The 20860-nt window shown below is 39.8% G+C and overlaps 1 protein-coding gene across 1 annotated transcript in view; it reads left to right on the forward strand.

Annotated features, from left to right (window-relative positions):
• Positions 1-562: 562 nt before the first annotated feature.
• Positions 563-20860, forward strand: part of LOC122560793 (guanine nucleotide-binding protein subunit alpha-12) — an 88238-nt gene continuing 67940 nt past the window's right edge. The window contains exon 1 of the mRNA XM_087997714.1: positions 563-997. Coding sequence (XP_087853840.1) covers positions 725-997 — 273 coding nt within the window. The 5' untranslated portion in view covers positions 563-724. The remainder of the gene's footprint in view (positions 998-20860) is intronic.

The raw sequence follows: 20860 nt of genomic DNA on the forward strand, positions 1-20860 counted from the left end.
CGTCGACCAATGGGCAGCGGGGCACCGGTGATTGACCGTAACAGGAGGCGGGGTTTCCTCTTGGGGTGTGGCGCAGGCCGTGACCGCGTCTTCTAACTGATTTGGTGAGGAAAATCAACACTGAAACCCCGGTATTGAAGATATCCAGACTGGGCAAACTAACAAAGAACAAAATTAAGACCAGCGTGCACTTTCACCTCTTCGAGAAAGCATTACAAAATAAGGATCCAGTCAGTGGGCGGAATCTGATTTGATCTAATTGACGGAGGGGGTAACCAATCCGGAGGAGAAGCCTCCCGTCTTCAGGGTCAACGCCTGTATTTTTAACATATTCCCGATTGACGGGCGGATCGACCAATCGGGAGTTAGAGCGGGCATGAGGGCGGGACGTCCACCATCGATTGACAACATTATAGACCAATAAACGGTTGAAGTGATCCCGATTGATGGGTGAGATGCCCATTGACTTGCTAGGAATGCGTGCATGGTCCCACCCTACCCTTCGGTGAAGTTTTCGTCCGTCAGTTGGGTAATGAATGGGGAGTCGGTAGGTCCGGCTCAGGGATCGTGTAGGGCGGACGGACGGACTGATTTAAAGCGTGTTTCTTTTTTTAAAAAGAACTTGCGGTGGAATCATTCTGTGTTGAGGAAAACAAACAAAAGTTCCCCTCAAGGGTCGCGCGTGCGGTTTGTGTTGTTGCTGCGGTGCGGCCGACGGAGAAGGATGGCCGAGCTGGTGCAGCGTCTGGGCGCTTGTTTCCCGGCCTGTCAGTCCAGCCAGAGCGAGCGGGCGCAGCGCCGCAGGAGCCGGGAGATTGATGCCTTACTGGCCCGGGAGAGGCGCTACGTCCGGCGCCTGGTCAAGATCCTGCTGCTCGGGGCCGGCGAGAGCGGCAAAAGCACTTTCCTTAAACAGATGAGGATCATTCACGGCAAAGACTTCGACAGCAAAGCTCTGGAGGAGTTCCGGGACACCATCTTCGAGAATGTTATTAAGGTATCTCAGCAAATACAATAAAAGTGTGGGATGGTGGGTGAGGAATTAATCTGGTCTCTCTGTTATCGTTTTCGACCGAATTATATTGCCTTCACATGCACAGGTTTAGAGGTGGCCTTAAGATGATGGTGTCCAATTATCTACAGTTTCGTTGACAAACAGTTTAAAATTGAAAGTATTTTGATCCCCACCGGAGATGTGCTTCAAAGCTGTTACATCCCATGTAGATGGAATACGGCATTTTCCGTATGTCTCTCTTCATGCTCATATTTGTGCATCGTGAGCATCTGGTTAAAGCCATCAGATTTGTCAAACCCACTTCCGAAGTAGGTCTGTGACTGTCAGCGCTTTTTCTTTGTGATAGAACAACTCCGTCCATTTACGTGAATCAGTTAGTCGTAATGGACAGCTTCGCGGGGCATACGCTAAATTAAAATGGTATACCTGTGCGATCGTGCACCGATTAATTTAATAAGTTACTTTCAGTATGTGTTGAAACTGTCGTGCATATATTTAGTGTACACTAGGCGTCTGTTGCTCCCCACAGCATGTTTGGTATTTACCAAATAGATTATAGATTAAGTTACAGATATACTGTTTTGATAGGAGTGTGCATGTTTGTGTTTCGGGAGATATGCGGTAGGATGGCAATTAAATGCTTTGGTCTACAAGATAAGGTATATCAGGTATTTGTTGTATGTTAAGAGTGGATTTTGAAATCCTCTGTTGCGTTGCAAGTAGGAAAGCGTATGCTGTATTTAGAAAAATAAAGTATGGAACATTTGCCTTTTATCTGTGTGGACCAGAGTATTTTAAATTGTATTTTTGAGATTATGGTATAGAGTTGCAGCTCAATCAGTTCAATTTTCTATTGATTTAGCATAAAACAAAGCATATTAACTCTAAAGTGTGTCACAACCGATATCACTTTTGAAAAGTCTACATTTTCTTCTTAGTTTTCACTTTTTTCACTTTTGCTTTTTATGGCTAAATGTAATGTTTTCCATAATTAATGTTGAAATGCTAAAAGATGAAAAAACAATAATATTTCTTTCCTGATTCAAGGGAATTGACTGAAGTTGAATTTTTTGAGGTCTGTTTTTCACTAAGATCTAATTTTTGATTGCACCTTGTTGAACTAGCTGTACGTTTTAATATTTGAGATTTTGTACAGCGTTGAGACACTGAAGTAAAAGATTGTAGCAGATTGTGTTGGGGTAGTACTAAGACTGGAAAAGATAAGATATAGCAAAGTGAATTCAGAAGTATAAGTAGTATAATGCCAATTCAAAATACTTGAATTGTGTATATTATAGAGTCATAAAGATGTACAACTTGGAAACAGACCCTTCGGTCCACTCATCCATGCCGACCAGTAATCCTAACCTAATCTAGTCCCATTTGCCAGTACTTGGCCCATATTCCTCCAAACCCTTCCTGTTTATATGCCCATCCAGATGCCTTTTAAATTCTGTAATTGTACCAGCCTCCACCACTTCCTCTGGCAGCTCATTCCTTACACTCACCACCCTCTGCGTGAAAAAGTTGCCCTTTAGGTCCCTTCTAATTTTTTCCCCTCTCACCCTAAACCTATGCCCTATAGTTGTGGACTCCCCCACCTCAGGGAAAAGACCTTGTCTATTTATCCTATCCATGTCCCTCATGATTTAAGAAACCTCTATAAGGTCATCCCTTAGCCTCCAAAGCTTCAGGGGAAACAGCCCCAGCCAATGCAGCCTCTTCCTATAGCTCAGATCCTCCAACCCTGGCAACACCTTTGCAAATTTTTTCTGAGCCCTTTCAAGTTTCACAACATCTTTCTGATAAGAAGGAGACCCAGAATTGCACGCAGTATTCCAAAAGTGGCCTAGTCAATGTCCTGTGCAGCCGCAACATGACCTCCCAACTCTTATACTCAATGCTCTGACCAATAAAGGAAAACATATCAAATGCCATCTTCACTATCCTAACTACCTGTGACTCTACTTTCAAGGAACTGTGAACCTGCACTCCAAGGTTTCTTTGTTCAGCAAGTATCCCTAGGACCTTATCATCAAGTGTATAAGTTCTGCTCTGATTTGCTTTTCCAAAATGCAGTATCTCCCATTTATCTAAATTAAACTCCATCTGCCACTCCTCAGCCCATTGGCCCATCAAATCAAGATCCCGTTGTATGCTGAGGTAAGCTTTTTCGCTGTCCACTACTCCTCCAGTTTTTTGTCAGCTGCAAACTTACTAACTCTACTTCCTGTGTTCACATCAAAATCATTTATATAAGTGAAAACTAGTGGACCCAGCACCAATCCTTGTGGCACACCACTGGTCACAGGCCTCCAGTCTGAAAAGCAAACCTCTGTCTTCTACCTTCGAGCCAGTTCTGATACCCAAATGGCTATCTCTCACTGTATTCCATGAGATCTAACCTTGCTAATCAGTCTCCCATGAGGAACCTCATCGAACACCTTACTGAAGTCTGTATTGATTGCGTCCACTGCTCTGCCATCATCAATCCTCTTTATTACTTCTTCAAAAAGCTCAATCAAGTTTGTGAGACATGATTTCCCATACACAAAACCATGCTGACTATCCCTAATCAGTCTTTGCCTTTCCAACACATGAAAATCCTGTCCCTCAGGATTCCCTCCAACAACTTGCCGATATTAGGCTCACGGGTCCATCATTCCCTGGCTTTTCCTTACCACCTTTCTTAAACAGTGGCACCATGTTAGCATCCAGTCTTCCAGCACCTCACCTGTGACTATCGATGATACAAATATCTCAGCGAGGGGCCCAGCAATCGCTTCCCATAGAGCTCTAGGGTACACCTGATCATGCCCTGGGGATTTATCCACCCTTATGCGTTTCAAGACATTTAGCACCATCTCCTCTGTAATATGGACATTTTTCAAGATGTCACCATCTATATTCCCACATTCCATATCTTCTATGTCCTTCTCCACAGTAAACACTGATGCAAAATACTCGTTTAGTGTCTCGCCCATCTCCTGCAGGTCCTGTTGCTAATCTTTGAGGGGCCCTATTCTCTCCCTAATTACTCTTTTGTCCTTTTTTATTGGAGGAAGATAAGCTTTTAACCTCCAGGGGCTGCTCTGGGCTAAATGGATCAACAAATCTTTTCTTCAACAAAGTGAGATTACAGGAAGAACAACAAATAACAGGAGCATTACCAAAACTATTGATTTAAGTTCTTTTTAATTGTACAGGGCTCTGGAAAATGTACTCCTATTTGAAGATTGAGTTTTGGAATTTACTTGGAGTAAAGACTACAAATAACTGGGTCTTGGCAATCACCCAGAATAAAATGATGCAACACAGATTGAGGCTGTTTGGTCTAACCTGTTTTTGCTGTCTCTTTCAAATAGCTATCCAATTAGTTCAATTTTCCATAGCTGAAAATGTGTTGCTGGAAAAGCACAGCAGGTCAGGCAGCATCCAGGGAACAGGAGAATTGACGTTTCGGGCATAAGCCCTTCTTCAGGCTTATGCCCGAAACGTCGATTCTCCTGTTCCCTGGATGCTGCCTGACCTGCTGCGCTTTTCCAGCAGCACATTTTCAGCTCTGATCTCCAGCATCTGCAGACCTCACTTTCTCCTCATTTTCCATAGCCAAGCAAACTTTACCTCTTCGGATATTTATTCATTTCCTTCTTAGCATTACTGTATCTGCTTCAACCATCCTTCATTCAGTGTACTCTGTATCATGTTGCCTGTGGTTCTTTTGCCAGTTACTCTAATGTAAATCCTCTGGTTATTGACGATTCTGCTTTTTGTGATAATTTCTTCTTATTTCATTTATAAAACCTTTAAGCAATTAGAACATCTCTATCAAATATCACTCTCGTCTTTACAGCTCTGATCTCTTACTGTAACTGAAGTCTTTCAACCATCATAGCATTCCAGTTGATTTCCTTTACACCCCTCCATGTCCTGGACATCTTTTCAATAGTATGATTAGAAAGAGAAAGATGCACAAGGTTGTGCAAAGGAAACATGGTCTAATATGTAAAAGGTTTTTCATTTGAACAGTGTGTGAAAAGTGGCAGAGCTTCTTCTGATCTGAAATCGTAGACAGTTACTCTTTAGCATTTCTGTTCTAGATTTAAGTTCTGTTAAGGAGCTAAGAAGCACGGAAGAGAGGCAAGATATTTGTAGGCAGCTTTACTGTGAACAAAACATGTGATAAAAGGGAGTAGTGAGGCTTAAAATGTCAAAAGATGAATGACTATAGATGAAGCCCATTCAAAAATGGAACCTTTCCTGTGTGATTAACCAATTGCTACTATTTTAAAAATCTCATTAAAGGTAAGGCAAGACTGGTTTGGGGGAAAAAAGTATTAACCTGTAGAAGATTTGGCGGTTTGGATTAGAAATTGGCAAGCTGAAAGAAGAAAGGGTAGTGGTTGATGGGATCTGTTCATCCTGGAGTTCAGTTGCTAGTGGTGTACCGCGAGGATCTGTTTTGGGGCCACTGTTGGTTGTCATTTTTATAAATGACCTGGATGAGAGCATAGAAGGATGAGTTTGCTGATGACACTAAGTTCGGTAGAGTTGTGGATAGTGCCAAAGGATGTTGTGGGTTACAGAGACCCATAGGTAAGCTGCAGAGCTATGCTGAGGAGTGGCAAATAGAGTTTAATGCGGAAAAGTGTGAGGTGATTCACTTTGGAAGAAGCAACAGGAATAAAGAGTACTGGGCTGATGGTAAGATTCTTGATAGTGTGGATGAACAGAGAGATCTTGGTGTCCATATATGTTGATTCCTGAAAGTTGCCACCCAGGTTGATAGGGTATTAAGAAGGCATACAATGTATTACCTTTATTAGTAGAGGGATTGAGTTTCAGAGCCACGAGGATATGCTGCAGCTGTGCAAAATTCTGGTGCAGCCACACTTGGAGCATTGTGTACAGTTTAGTCACCACATTATAGGAAGGATGTGGAAGCTTTGGAAAGGGTGCAGAGGAGATTTACGAGGCTGTTGCCTGGTATGGAGGGAAGGTCTAATGAGGAAAGGCTGAGGGACTTGAGGTTGCTTTCGTTAGAGAGTAGTTGGTTGAGAGGTGACTTAATTGAGACATAGAAGAAAATCACAAGGTTAGATTGGGTGGACAGTGAGAGTCTTTTTCCTCGGATGGTGATTGCCAGCATGAGGGAGCATAGCTTTAAATTGACGGGTGATAGATATAGGACAGATGTCACAGGTAGTTTCTTTACTCAGTAGTGTTAGGTTCTTTTTTCCTGAGATTCTTACACACTTGATGCAACTGCAACACGCTAACTTATGTGAACAACCAAAATTTTATTAAGCACAGTACAGTGCAAACTTTCTGGAGGAACTTTTAACACACCTCGCAGGGCTTGTGGAGTCATGTCAATACTCTGCCTGAACAAAGGAAACAGTCCTTCCTTTATTCAAGATCTTTACATCACAGTTAGCAATGCCCACAAGGCAAACCTCAGCCGTTCCCCCACTGTCACATGCCACTCAAAACACAATGCAGTGGCCTGACCATCACCAGAAACAATATAATGTAAATCATCCCTTAATGGTCAAATCCGTTGCAAATTGTTTTTTTTAAACTGCAAGGAATAGTCAAATTCCAACTATAATGTTCTTTATTGATTGCTGAATAGGGGATGAAAATGTAAATAGTAGGCAATGACAATGTAAATTGCACTGAATGGCAAGGAAATGGCCAAGTGAATGGCTCTGAATAATGGATGGTAATGTAAATTTCTTACAATCTATCTGTAAGTCAGAGGCATCCCACCCTAGCCACGGAACATCCAATATCCTGCAGGTCAGCAGAGCATGTTAACTCTTTAATATGGAACGGCCTACCTGCAACAGTAGTAAACTTGCCAACTTTAAGGACATTTAAATGATAATTGGATAGACAAATGGATGAAAATGGAATAATGTAGGATAGATGGGCTTCAGATTGATTTCACAGGTTGGTGCAACATCAAGGGCCAAAGGGCCTGTACTGCGCTGTTATGTTCTAAGAAGTAAACTGTTTAAAATTTGATCTGCTCTGTGACAAAATTTACTTGTAACAAACTAAATTGCACGTTACAAAGTTGTGGAAATACGTAAGAAATAAAGAAAATAACTCCAAGTTAATACAGAAAGTTTTGGTATTAATTAATCTATTGTTTATAGTGCCAAGCAGCTGCATTATGACAAAAGCAAAAAATCTAGCTTTCTCAAGCTTCAGCTGGGCAAAAGCAGAAGGTATCCAGAGGAAGTTTTCTTTTCTGCAAAGTATTTACAGAAGAAAGTAAATTTTGCCTTTAATTTTCTGGATGTTTTTGGCAATGTTATTGCTATTTTGGAACCCTTTATCCATGCTTTTATTAGCTCTTCGGCTTGATAATTGTCCTGCTGTCCTGTCCATCCACTGAAATTGCATCCTCCATAAGCTTGTACTTGTCAAAATTCATATGCATTGACTCACACTCCAATAATGCTGCATTTTAAAAACTCTCATTCTTGTTTCGCAGCCCCCTTTCTATCGTTCTCTGATCTCCTCCAGCCTTACAGCCCTTTCAGATCTCTGTATTCCTCCAATTCTTGCTTTTCCACACACTTGTTTAATTGGTGGTTAAGTCTTCAGTTGACCGCCTATCTTCGGCCTATGCTCTCTTTTATCTATCTTCCTATACCCCTCCACTTTCATTTCCTGCAAGGTAATTAAAATTAGTTTCTTGAATTAAGCTTTTGGTCATTTATCCTAATACTCTGTTTGGTAGCGTGGTGTTAAAACATGTTTGAGAATGCTCCTGTGAAGCACCGTTGGAGGTTTTGCTGCATTTAAAAGAGAAAGTTGTTATGTACACTCTGCTGTGTCCCAGGTGGAATTCCTGTTCTCTATTGAGCTAGCCAATCTCAGACAGAGCCATGTAATGCCTTTTTTTTTTTACACAATATACCTGGTTTAGCAGTGAGGAATCAGTCCCAAGTAACTTTAATTGTTATGATGCAAAATATGTGTGCATTGTCTGACTTAGCTGTTGCACTTGTGTCATTTTTGTTTCCCACGTTATAAACATGTTATTTTTTCTTTCTGCAAGAGAAACTCTCATACTTGTAGTTCTGCAGCAAGGAAAATATTTTTGATAGTTCCCCAGTCCCACGTAAAATATGTTTATCAAGATTTTAGAATCAATTAGTTTTGTTTTAATCAATTCAGCTAAACGTAGTTCTTTGTCAAGCTTTTAATGTTATCTTAAATTGATATTTTTCTTTATATGGTCTATCTGCTGTAATTTATTTTATTAAGTAAAATTGAGTAAAATTAAGACATATCGAGTTTAATTTTCAAACCGCTTTACATTTCTTTGTTTTTAACTTGTATACAATTTACTCGATTTTCGAATATAGATAATGCAAGCATGATGTGTCACTCAAACTTTAGTTGCTGTGAGAATTGGGTGACAATGTCCTTTTAATTATTAGAGTTCTTATGATGATTTGAATTGGGAATTCCAGAATGCCAAATGAAGCAATGCTAATTTATGTTCCCGCCTGGTTGTTTCTGATTTTTAGGTGATAATGTTGCACAACATCATTGCTCTAGTACTTAATGATAAAAATTGCAAAGGAAAGAGATGTTGTCAACATGGTATTCGTGCATGGTTGCAATGCATCCTGCAAATAGTATATATTTTAGCTATTGCTCAATTGTAATTGATATTATGCCCAGTAGCAAGGACAGAAGTCTGTCCTTGACAGTTCCAAGCTTCCTTAGTTTTATAGCAGCAGTATCCATAACAACATTTTTTAGGCTTCAGAAGGTGAGCCACTCACTGCACAGTACCCAACTTATGTGTCACTCCTCCAGATATGGTGGAGATTTGGGTGTTCTGCAGGATGTTGATGGCGAAAGGCTTCTTGACAATGATGCTTGAAAGAAATGGCGAAATAATTACTTTCTTCTGTTCTGAGATGCTTGTTAACTGACACGTGTGACATTATAGCCCACGTACAGTGAAAAAATGTTCTGTGTGCTGTACAGACAGATTGTACCATACAAGTGCATCAGGATAACAGAACAGAGTGCAGGATAGAGTAGAAAGAGATCGCCATTAACATTTAAGAGGTCCATTCAAAAGTCTGATCACAGTGGGGGAAAAAGCTGTTGAATCTGCTCGTATGTGTATTCAAATGTTAAATCTTCTGCCTGATGGAGGAGGGTGACAGAGAATATAACTGGGGTGGGAGGGACCTTTGATTATGTTTGTTGCTTTCCCAAGGCACCGGGAAATTTAGATGAAGGGCCGCTTTGTGTGATTGACTGGGCGGTGTTCACAACTCTCTGTAGATTCTTGCGGTCTTGGGAAAAGCAGTTGTCATACCATGCTGCGATATACCCAGACAGGAACCTTTCTATGGTGCATCTATAAACATTGGCAAGGCTCTTTATGGATACATCGAATTTCCTTAACCTCTTGAGGCAGTAGAGGCATTGTTGAGCTTTCTTTACTGTAGCGTCAGTGTGGTTGGATCAGAACAGATTGCTAGTGTTTATCACACCCATAAACGTGATGCTGATGACCATCCCCACGTCAACACCATGACTGCAGACAGGGATGTGCCCTTCACTTTGGTTCCTGAAGTCAATGACTAGCTCCTTTATTTTGCTGATGTTGATGGAGAGATTGTTGTCTTCACACCATGCTGCTAAGCACCCGTTCTCTTTCTAGTACTATATCTCATCGTTATTTGAGATCTGACCTGCAATGGTAGGGTGGTCAGTAAACTTACAAATGGAGTTAATGCAGAATTTGGTCACACAGTCGTGAACATATAAAGGAGTATAGTTGGGGCTGAAATATGCAGTCTTGCAGAGTACCAGTGTTGAGGATTATCATGGGGAAGTGTTGTCGCTTATCCTGTCTGCAGTCTATGGCTCAGAATGTTTGAGGGTCCACTTATGGAGGGGGGAGCAGAGACCTAAGTCTTGGAGTTTGGAAATTAGTTCGTTTGGATATATGGTGTTGAAGGCGGTGCTGTAGTCAGTAAGTAGGAACCTGATGTCGGTATCCTTGTTGTCCAGATGCTGCAGGGATGAGTGTAGGGCCAGGGAGTTGGCATTTGCCTTCAAGCTTTCGCATAGTTAGGCGAATTGCAAAGGATCAAGGCAATCTGGGAGGCTGTAGTTAGTGTGATCCGTGACTGACCTTGCAAAGCATTTCATAATTATGGAGGTCAGAGCCACCGGGTGTTAGTCCTTGAGGTACAATGTGTGATTTTTTTTTCTTTGGATGATGGTGGTCTTCTTGAAGCAGTTAGAGACTTTAGATCATAGTAAAGAGAGGTTGAACATCTCTGCAAATACTCCTGCCAGCTGGTCCATGCGGGATCGGAGTGCATAGCTGGGGACTACATCTAGGCTTTCTGTAGGTTCACTCTCAATTTGTCATCAAACCGTTCAACACCTTACCATATGATGGATGGAAGGTCAGTAATGAAATGGCTAATGAGAATTCTTTGAGGAAATCTTGCAATAATATTCTTAGGCAGTGATCACTGACCTTGATCTGTGAACATTTTCTTTACTCTTTCACATGTTAGCTCCTTTGGTCAGCTTTTCTTTATTGATCAGAGTATTGAATACAGGAGTTGGGAGGTCATGCTGTGGCTTTACAGGACATTGGTTAGGCCACTTTTGGAATATTGCATACAATTCTGGTCTCCTTCCTATCGGAAGGATGTGAAACTTGAAAGGGTTCAGAAAAGATTTACAAGGATGTTGCCAGAATTGGAGGATTTGAGCTAAAGGGAGAGGTTGAATAGGCTAGGGCTGTTTTTCCTGGAGTGTCGGAGGCTGAGGAGGTGACCTTATAGAGGTTTATAAAATCATGAGGGGCATAGATGGGATAAATAGACAGCATCTTTTCCTTGGGGTGTGGGAGTCCAGAACTAGAGGGCATAGGTTTAGGGTGAGAGGGGAAAGATATAAAAGAAACCAAAGGGGCAACCTTTTCACGCAGAGAGTGGTCGTGTGTGGAATGGGCTGCCAGAGGAAGTGGCGGATGCTAGTACAATTGCAACATTTAAAAGGCATCTGGATGGGTATATGAATAGGGAACGTTTAGAAGGCTATGGGCCGGGTACTGGCAGGTGGGACTAGATTGGGTTGGGATATCTGGTCGGCAAGAGCGCGTTGGACCGAAGGGTCTGTTTCTGTGCTGTACATCTCTATGACTCTGTTGGCTAGTCCAGTGTTTATTGCCTTTGAGAAGGTCATGGTGATTTCTTCCTCAAATTGTTGTGATTCATGTGGTACAGGTACACCCACAATACAGGATTTTGACAGTGAAGGACTGGCGATATCATTCCACCATTAGAATGGTGTATAGCTTGCAGGGGAACCTACAGGTGGTGGTATTCCTGTGCATCTGTTGCTCTGTCCTTCGAGCAAATAGTTAATGAGTTTGAAAGGTACTAATGAAGGAGGCTTAATAGTTGTTAGAGCATCATTGCACATTGCTACCACTGTGCACCAGTGGCAAAAGACTACTTTATTCCATTGGTATTGGGTTTCTTAAGTGTTTTCGGAGCTGCGTGTACCCACACAAATTGCAAATGATCCATTATACACCAGTTTTGTTAGTGCTACATGATACCATATTCAGTTGACTGCTGTCTTGACATTAAAGACTGCAACTCTGCGTTTCCCTTGAGTCTTATGTTTGGACCAAGGTTGGAACAAGGTCTTGTGCCAAGTTTCTATATTGCTAAGTAGCTGATACTTGATGTAAATGACTTGTTCTATCTTACTGATTGGGAGAAAGCTGATTTTGTGATAATCTTTTTATATTGGTGGAGAAAAAGGTATGGAAGATGACTTTACTTTCAATGTTTCTGCCCTAACAGTTTGTAAAATATATGGCCTGTCTCCAATGAGGAAATGTTTAAGCAATTTATTCCCTTGCAGAGGAAACTTCAACAATCCTGTTACTTCCGTACAATGTTTGAGCCTCCAGTATCAGACTTGTTACAGAACTGTAACATTTTTTACTCAGTGATTGAGGAGAGTCTAGAATTGGTAAGATATGAGATGATAGTGAATTGTTTTGCACATTTTTAATTCTCCTAGAAGATTTGGTCTATTGGATTAGAGTAATTTCAGCACATGCTGAATCCATAGACCAGTGGCTGTCAGATGAATCAGAAACCAGTCAACCTGGGCTTCCTAGAGAATAATACCAATGACATTTTCTCAAGTTAAATGCTTGAATTTTTTAGGAGAGTAGAATGGGGAGAAAACTGAACTCTTAAGGTGAAAAGTATACATTGTATTTAATCTTTTCATTGTTTTACATCTTCTTTCTGAATGGTTTCATGTAGTTTAGAGTGATGCATTTTACCTGAAATCGCTTTACTGCGTTTAAGAGAAGATTTAGTACTCAGTTCTACTTAATGTGGCTCACTGTAAAATTCTGCAGCCCAAAGCAGTCCCAAAGTAAGGCAAATGCAGGGAAATACTGTGCCTGGAGAGAAGACTGTCAAGACCTATGTGGAAAAATGATTTTTTTGCAATTATTGGAGGCATCTGTAACAGAAGCAGGGCTCAAAATACAGAGGGGTTTGGTTATGTTTGCTCTTGAAACCTCAGCATGCAAAATATAAATAATGGAGGTAAGAAAAAAATTAACGATTCAAAGTATCAGAACAATACTTGCCTCATTCACCCTATGTTATGATTTTGAAGAGTAGAGTATGAAAGAAAGTGAATCTGTGGGGAGCTGCTCCTCCAATCACTGATTCTGTCTCTTCCATACTCCCTGCAAAAAGTCTTGAAAGAAATTTGGAATATGAGAAGAACCTAGACAGAAATGTGAAAACAGTATGAGTTTCTACAGGTATCCAGAAAGATAAAATAAATAATGTGTGATGGCCTATTTGAGAGAATGGAGAGTTAATTCAAGATAATATGGCAATTGTGAACAAAATTAATAAGTATCTTGTATATGTAAACTGAAAGAGATGTGGGCTGTCAAGTCCTAGGACTCATTCTGGAGTCTTAAAAGAGGTACCTAATACGTAGTAGACACATTGATGTCAAATATGGAACCTTTTCTGAATCTAATATTTGAGTGGAAAGTAGCAAATATTCAACATTGGAGAGAGAGACCGAAAACAAACTGTAAGCCAGTTAGATTGACATCCATTGTGGGGAAAGTGTTAAATCAATTCTTAAATTTATAGTTGGGCATTTGGAACAATTCAGGGTAGTCAGCAAGAATCAGCAAGGTTTTATCAAAAAGAAATTATGTTTAACCTATTTGAATGAATAACATTGTTTTGAACGACAAAGGGGCGTCAGTTAACATAACGGATACAGATTTCCAGAAGGCATTTGTCACAGTGCCATGTCAAAGATTGTGGAAAAGCAGAAGTACTCATGTAGGTAGCATATTAACATAGTTAAAGTATTAGTTTGCTTACAAAAAACAGTTTGCATAACAGATGGCTAGGTCTGTGCTTCAACATTTCACAATTCATAATAATGATTATAGATGAAGAAAGCAAAGACACTGCTAAATTTGTAGATTATGCAAAGACTGAGAAAAGTCAGTTGTGAAGAGGCAATAAGGAGTTTGCAGGCCAATATAAATAGGTTGACTGGGCAAAAAATCTGGCAGTATACAGTATAGCAACATGTGAAATTATACTTACACGGGAGAATGACAAAGAATATTGCCAAAATAAAGAGTAACTGTCAAATTCTGAGATGCAGGACAATATAGATGCTTTACTGTGTGAGTTATGAAAAGTTAGGTGTAAAAAGTAATTATGAAGGCTGATTGGAATGCTGTCCTTTGTTGCAAGAAGAGGTTGAAAATCAGTGTAGCAAAGTTGAGCTTCAGATATACAGCATCTCAAATACTGTGTAATTTTGTTATGGGTGGAGTCAGGTAGACAGGGTAGTGAAGAAGGCATTTGGTACACTTGCCTTTATTGGTCAGCACATTGAGAATGGGAGTAAGCTGTCATGTTGCAGCTGTACGAGACATTGGTTAGACCTCTTTTGGCATACGGTGTGCAGTTCTGGTCTCCCTGCTATAGAAAGAATGATGTGAAACTTGAAAAAGTTCAGAAAAGATTTACAAGGATGTCGCCAAGGTTGGAGGATTTAAGCTGTAGGGAGAGGCTGAATACACTGGGGCTATCTTCCCTGCAATGTCAGAGGCTGAGGGGTGACTTTATTGAGGTGTATAAAAACATGAGTATGGATAGGATGAGTAGCCAAAGTCTTTCCCAGGATAGGGGAGTCCAGAACTAGAGGGCATAAGTTTAAGTGAGAGGGGAAAGATATAAAAACAACCTAAGGGGCAACCTTTTTATGCAGAGGGTGGTACGTATATTGAATTAGCTGCCATAGGACGTGGTGGAAGCTGGTACTATTACAACATTGAAAAGGATGGTACAGTTACAACATTTAAAAGGATAGGTATATGAACAGGAAGGGTTTAGAGGGATATGGGCCAAATGGGACTTGATTAATTTAGGATATCTAGTTGGCATTAACGTTATATAATGAACAGCATGACCCTAGGAAGTGCTGTGGAACAAATCTACCTGGAGCATTTATCTTTACATTTCTGAAGGCGGAAGAGCATTTTAGTAGAGTCATCAGTCATACAACATGAAAACACACCCTTCGGTTCAATTTGTCCATGCTGAGCAAGTTTTCCAAACTAAACTAGTCCCGCTTGTCTGCATTTGGTTCATATCCCTCTAAACGTTTCCTATTCATGTACATATCTAAATGTCTTTTAAATGTTGTAAGTGTACCTGCATCTGCTTCTTATCTAGAAGTTCATTCCACATACAACTACCCCTTGTGTGAAAATCTTTCTCCTCTCGCTTTAAAAGTATGCCCCCTAGTTTTGAACTCCCCCACTCCATGGACAAGACATTTGCTATTCACCTTATCTATGCCCCTCATGATTTTATAAACCTCTAAGGTCATCCCTCAACTTCCTACATTCCAGTGGAAAAAGTCCCAGCCTATCCAGTCTCTCCATATAACTTGAACTCTCCAGTTCTGGCAAAATCCTGGTAAACCTTTTCTGAACTGCCTCCAATCTAATAATAATATTCCTATAGCAGGAAGACAAGAACTCTACACAGTACTCCAAAAGAGGCCTCACTAATGTCCTGTACAACCTCAACATGATGTCCCAACTCGCATACTTAATGATCTGAGCAATGAAGGTAAGCATGCTAAATGCCTTCTTAGCCACTCTAACTGATGCAATTTTTAGTAGGGTGGTGAAAAGAGAATGTGGGACTTGCTTTTATCAATCACAGCACAGATTACAAAAGCAGGGAAGTAGTGTTGGAGCTAATTAGAATTTTTGTGGGACAACAGCTCGAGTGTGCAGTTGCAGTTTCCATATTACAGGAAGGATGTGATTGCACCGGAGGAGGTGCAGAAGGGATTCACCAGGATGCTGCCTGGGATGGAAAGTTGAAATTATGAGGAAAGGTTAGATAGGCTTAGGTTGTTTTCATTACAGCAGAGTGGACTGAGGGATGATCTTAATGAGGTGTACACAATTGAGGGGCATGGACAGAGTGAAGAAGAGTCAGTTATGAGCGGACACCGGTTTAAGGTGAGGGCTTAGTGAGGATGTGACGAAAAACCTTTTTATCCAGAGGTTCGTGGCAGTTCAGCATGCACTACCTGAGAGGCTGATGGAGATGAATTGCCACAATCCATTAAAGAAAAAAATCTGGATGAGCACTCGACACTTATAATATTCAAAGCTATAGACCAAGTGCTGGTAGATGGGATTAGGTTAAAGGTCAGGTGTCTCACATTTTGGTACAAACTTGATGGACTTCTGCGCTTATGGACCTATGAAGTCTGTTCCACTATTTAATGAGATTGTAGCTATTCTGATGATTCTCAACTCCATTTTCCTGCATTGGCCTCATAAAGCTTGATTCCCTTACTGATGTAAAGAATTCCATGGCTCAACTACCCTTTGAGAGAAAAAAAATCCCCCACATCTTTGCCTTAAATGGATGATCCCTTACTCTGAAATTATGCCCTCTGGCCCTCGACATTTTCACAATGGGAAACAACAACTTCACATGTATTCTGTCAAGCCCTTTTTAGATTATTTATGTTTCAACAAAGTCTCTCTTCTCATTCTTCTCCACTCCAGTGAGTACAAACTCAACCTACTCAACTTCATAAGAAAATCCCTCCATACGCAATCAAAGCTAGTGAATCTGGTTTGGACCCCTCCAGTGCCAGTATGTATTTACTTCAATAAGGGGGCCAAAACTGTTCACATCATTCCAATATGGTCTGACTAGTGTCTCTCGTACTTTTGGCAAGATGTCCTGATTTTTATGCTCCATTCCTTTTGAAGTAAGGGTCAACCGTCCACTTGCTGTGCCTATTATCTGCTGAACTTGGATGCTAGCATTTTATGATTCATGCACAAGCACCCCAGTTTCTAGCTCAAGTAAATCTATAAGTAAGTTCAGAGTCTGGGTTGAATATTATCACTAAAAAGACAACAAAGATAATCAAAAAGTGTACGTTAGAAAAAGACTGCACTGAAGATTGAAGTGGATAATATATTATGACCACTCCACTGAATGGTTCAGAACCTGTAATGTTACAAGTAAAGGTCTATGCGAGAAGATAGAGACCTTTGACCTGTGGATGCAAATGAATACACTTAAAGTTCTGCCTATAAACCATATGGCAAATGATAAGTATTTGTAATTACGAGAGGGGGGAAAACAGAACTTGGAAAAATGAACTCCATTAAAGAAACTCAGCATTTCATCTATTAAATCAGAACTGAAAGCTACAGCGATCTTTTCTAAAGGACAAAGCAGAGAGCAGCAGAAAGGGGGTTGGCACGGGCTTATCATGGGAATATTATAGTGCAAATGGATTCAGTTCATCAGACCAATACTAGCTCATTAAATGAGAATCATTACCTGGTGCTAATCTCCTGTTTTTTCTCCCTCTCCCTTGCACATTAGTTTTATTCAAATAATTATTTAATGCCCACTTGAATGCTTCAATTGAACCAGCCTCCATAACACTACTAGGCAGTACATTCCATACCCTAACTAATTGCTGAGTGAAAAAGCTTTTCCTCACTTCCTCAGTACTTTTGCAATAGTTGGATGGTGTTAATTTGACAGTGATTTTAGACAAATTAAAGCAGGTGTGAGAAGACAGTTAGATAGACAACTGTGATTGACCATGTTAATAGATATCTTGAGATAAGTAGCTACAAACATTAGCCACATCGTGGATGTAAAATGCGCACCTTTTGAGAGCGAAAGACGTCATGTTAGAGTGCAGTATGAACTGTTAGCTTTTACATTGTTTGACAGGTAAGTCGTTACAGGGGTCCCTGACTTAGAACGCTTGTTAGGACCACACAGCCATTGGGGTGTAATTTTAAGATCCAATTACGAACATTTTCTGTACTTGAATGAATGATACTTTATATTGTCCTGCATCATATTTGGATTTGCATGCTCTTGTGAACAGACTCAAGAACAGAACTTGTTCACAAGCTGGAGACTATATGTATGCAACTACTAATGATGTATGCAATAATTATATTAAAAACCTTATTTGTTAAGAGTGTCATAAAGAATCTTTACAATGGAATGAGTGAAGCAAGGGAAAGTAGACATGCAAAAGGACAAAATGAAGCTTTTCTTAATACATATCTTCTTGTTCATTGCCAATATCTTGGGGTCATCCTAACTTGGCATAAGCTTAACAAGATATCATGCTTAGTGTGTTGAATACAGGTGATGCCTCATTTTGTGAATTATGTGTAGAGACATGTCTTTGAGTTATTCTTAAGCTCAGATACATGATTACCATGAAGAGTACTTGGCCCAAAATACTGTTGAGCTTGGAAGTTTTCCCAACATGGTGAAGAAATACATAAGTCAGGAACACTTGGTATTTGTTTTTCTTCAGTTTCATTACAGTCTTCCAGTAAGAGCAAGGTGATTTTAGAACCATGTCGCAGAATATGGTTTAATGTAATTAAGTTAGTTTTTGGCTCTGAGCTCAAATGCCTATCTTCCTTAGAATTTCCTCAAAATATTTCAGTGTTGTTCCCTCATTGAGCAATTCCAAAACATTGTCTAAAATTAGCAAGCAGCATATTTATAAAGTGACAATTTTGTCTTGCTGAAATTGAGGCTGATTGCTTGGCGCAATTAAAAGTTCTTGTAACTGTTATGTTATATTTACACATTGCTCTCACTGGTGGGCAATATGGGTGGCTCTGTGAGATACTTGGATCATTGAGTGCTTGGAAAGTCTATGTTTCTTTAACCAGCAAATCTCGTGCCTAGAATTTGAATTAGGTTTCAACAAAATAATGCCTGAAATGCTGAAAAACACAGCTTACACTAAGACTCCCTTTGCTTTATTTTTTCATTTGTGTGAGGTCAGCAAATGCAGCTGATGGAAGACCTATCCAAGTGTCAAACAATGCTATAATTGCAATGCTGTGTTAAATATTTGCTGTCACTTTCCTAGATGTAGGAAGTCATATTAGGATTTTATTGTACTTCTATTTAAAAACAAGTATTATGCTAAAATTTGAAATCCATGTTTGAATACTCTGGAGTTAGATCATAATTTTCTTCGTGTTTTCTATTGTCTTGGCTCTATATTTCAGCTTTTGGCTTGCTGAACGATGCTTGGCTTTGGTTGAGTCTATTAGATGTTGTCCCTAAGCCAACTAGAACTTCCTTTAATCTTCGCTTTCCTTGACTAATTCGACACTATTGTGAACTCATACTTTTAATTGCATCTCTGAATCCAAATCATCCGCATTAGAAATAGTAGTGGCAACAATCTTTGTTACCTCACTGAATATTTCTCCCTCCATCTTTAACTCTTCTGATGAAGGGCATGTTGATTTCTATCATTATCCACATTGAAGATTTACACAGAATCCCATAGCTGTAAGCTTAATGAATTTTTTTTTGTAAAGAACTTTGTACTTGAACTTTATAAAGCATTGGCCAATGTGCCACATTGCTTGCAGTAGTCCACTTCAGATGCTACTCAAATAGTTGAGGAGTTAGGGGAGATCTTTTGAAGTGCTTGTTGACTGCTGGTTTAGTTGGCTTTTGTGCACTGTTGAATAAATTTTATTGCGTAACATGAAATGTACAGGAAAACTTAACACATTGTAGGAAATTCAACATTTACTTAATGCAAAGTAAACCTTCATTATGTGACATGCATTACAGCAAGCGTTTCCTCCTTTCTCTGCACCTTTACTAATTGTTGAATAACTCTAGAAACAGCACTGTAGCTCAGTGATTAGCACTGCTGCTTTACAGTGCCAGGGCCCTGATTTCAATTCCAGCCTTGGGCATCTGTCTGTTAAGAGTTTGCACATGATCCTTATGTTTGCATGGGTTTCCTTCCAGTGCTCCGATTTCCTTCTACATTCCGAAGATGTGCAGGCTAAATGGATTAGTCATGGAAATGCAAGGTTATAGGGATAGGGTATTGAGGTGGATCTGGGTGGGATGCTCTTTGGAGGGTCAGTGTGGACTCGATGGGCCGGATAGCTGGCTGCCACGCTGTAGGAGTTCGAGGGTTCTACATTGATTCTGAATGTTTCAAAAATGTTGTTTAAAATACATTATGCACTTCTCTAAAATATTTTGAAATATTCTTTGAAATATACTTTGGAATATTGAAATCCACTTTAAAGCTGTGGTGTCAAACTTGGCTGCTAAACAGTTGTAAATCAAATTTCTGTTTAAAACTATAACACCACTTTATAGGTGTAAACTTTGATTCCCTTATTTCTCACCTCTTCAATGCCAAATTTCCTTGTTCTATTTATTCACTCCATTCCAAAGTAGAAATCATTTTTAATCTCGTTTTGAAGGCATACAAAAAGTGCAGAGTGCATAACTTGTAATACATACTCCAGGTAAGATCATTAATTTTGGTGGAAGCTTGCTACTAGATGAGTTAACTCTGCATGTATGTAATGGCTTTCTTGACATCTGCAGCTGCAGATTATGACAATTATAAAAACATGACCTGTGAGTCTTTGTAGTGACACATAGAGCTTTATATTAATTCTTGTATCACAGATTAATATTGCAATGGTTTTATCCCTAAACAAAATCTGTGTTTTCAGTTTCCTTTCCCACTACTTTGTGGTTCAGTTTTAAACTTACGTAATTCATTTCAAAATCAATGAATGAATAATCTCTTTGTTTTCCAGCTGTTCTATAAACCAGGCCAGTAGTCTAGTAACTAGATTACTGCAATTAAATTTACAGTAAATGCTTGCAGAAATTTCAGGCCAGGACAATGTGCTTCTTATTTTCTACAGTTTTTTTTTCCATGTTTGTCATTGTGGAAAAGCTGAAGTTCGGGGGCAGGCGAACAAATTTTGAGGTTTCCGTTCAACTTGGAAGGAAATATTTTAGCAAATTTGAAAATGCAGCCTGTGTTATACCCTTTGGCGACATTCACTGAATTATACTCAAAGCTAGTTGTAATTTAGGCTACAGCTGGTGTGTTTTAATTGAAGGGAACTTCACAGTCAGTTGAGATTGCTTGTACCATGCGTCAGGGTCCTGAAACTACCATTTTATAATCATTAGTTAACTTTTTCAGTAATCTATGACAAAACTATTTAAAATTACATTAGATTTTAGGTCTTCCACAACTCAATGTTTATCTTATTAGCGCACATGGAGAGGATACTGACATGATTTACTAACTTAGACTAAGGATTTGATTTTGAGTCAAGACTAAATGAGCTGGTGTTCCTTTCACTAG

The sequence above is a fragment of the Chiloscyllium plagiosum genome, unplaced genomic scaffold, assembly GCF_037043375.1.
Source record: "Chiloscyllium plagiosum isolate Xiang-an unplaced genomic scaffold, Cpla_swu_hap1 HiC_scaffold_20, whole genome shotgun sequence".
Taxonomy (NCBI): domain Eukaryota; kingdom Metazoa; phylum Chordata; class Chondrichthyes; order Orectolobiformes; family Hemiscylliidae; genus Chiloscyllium; species Chiloscyllium plagiosum.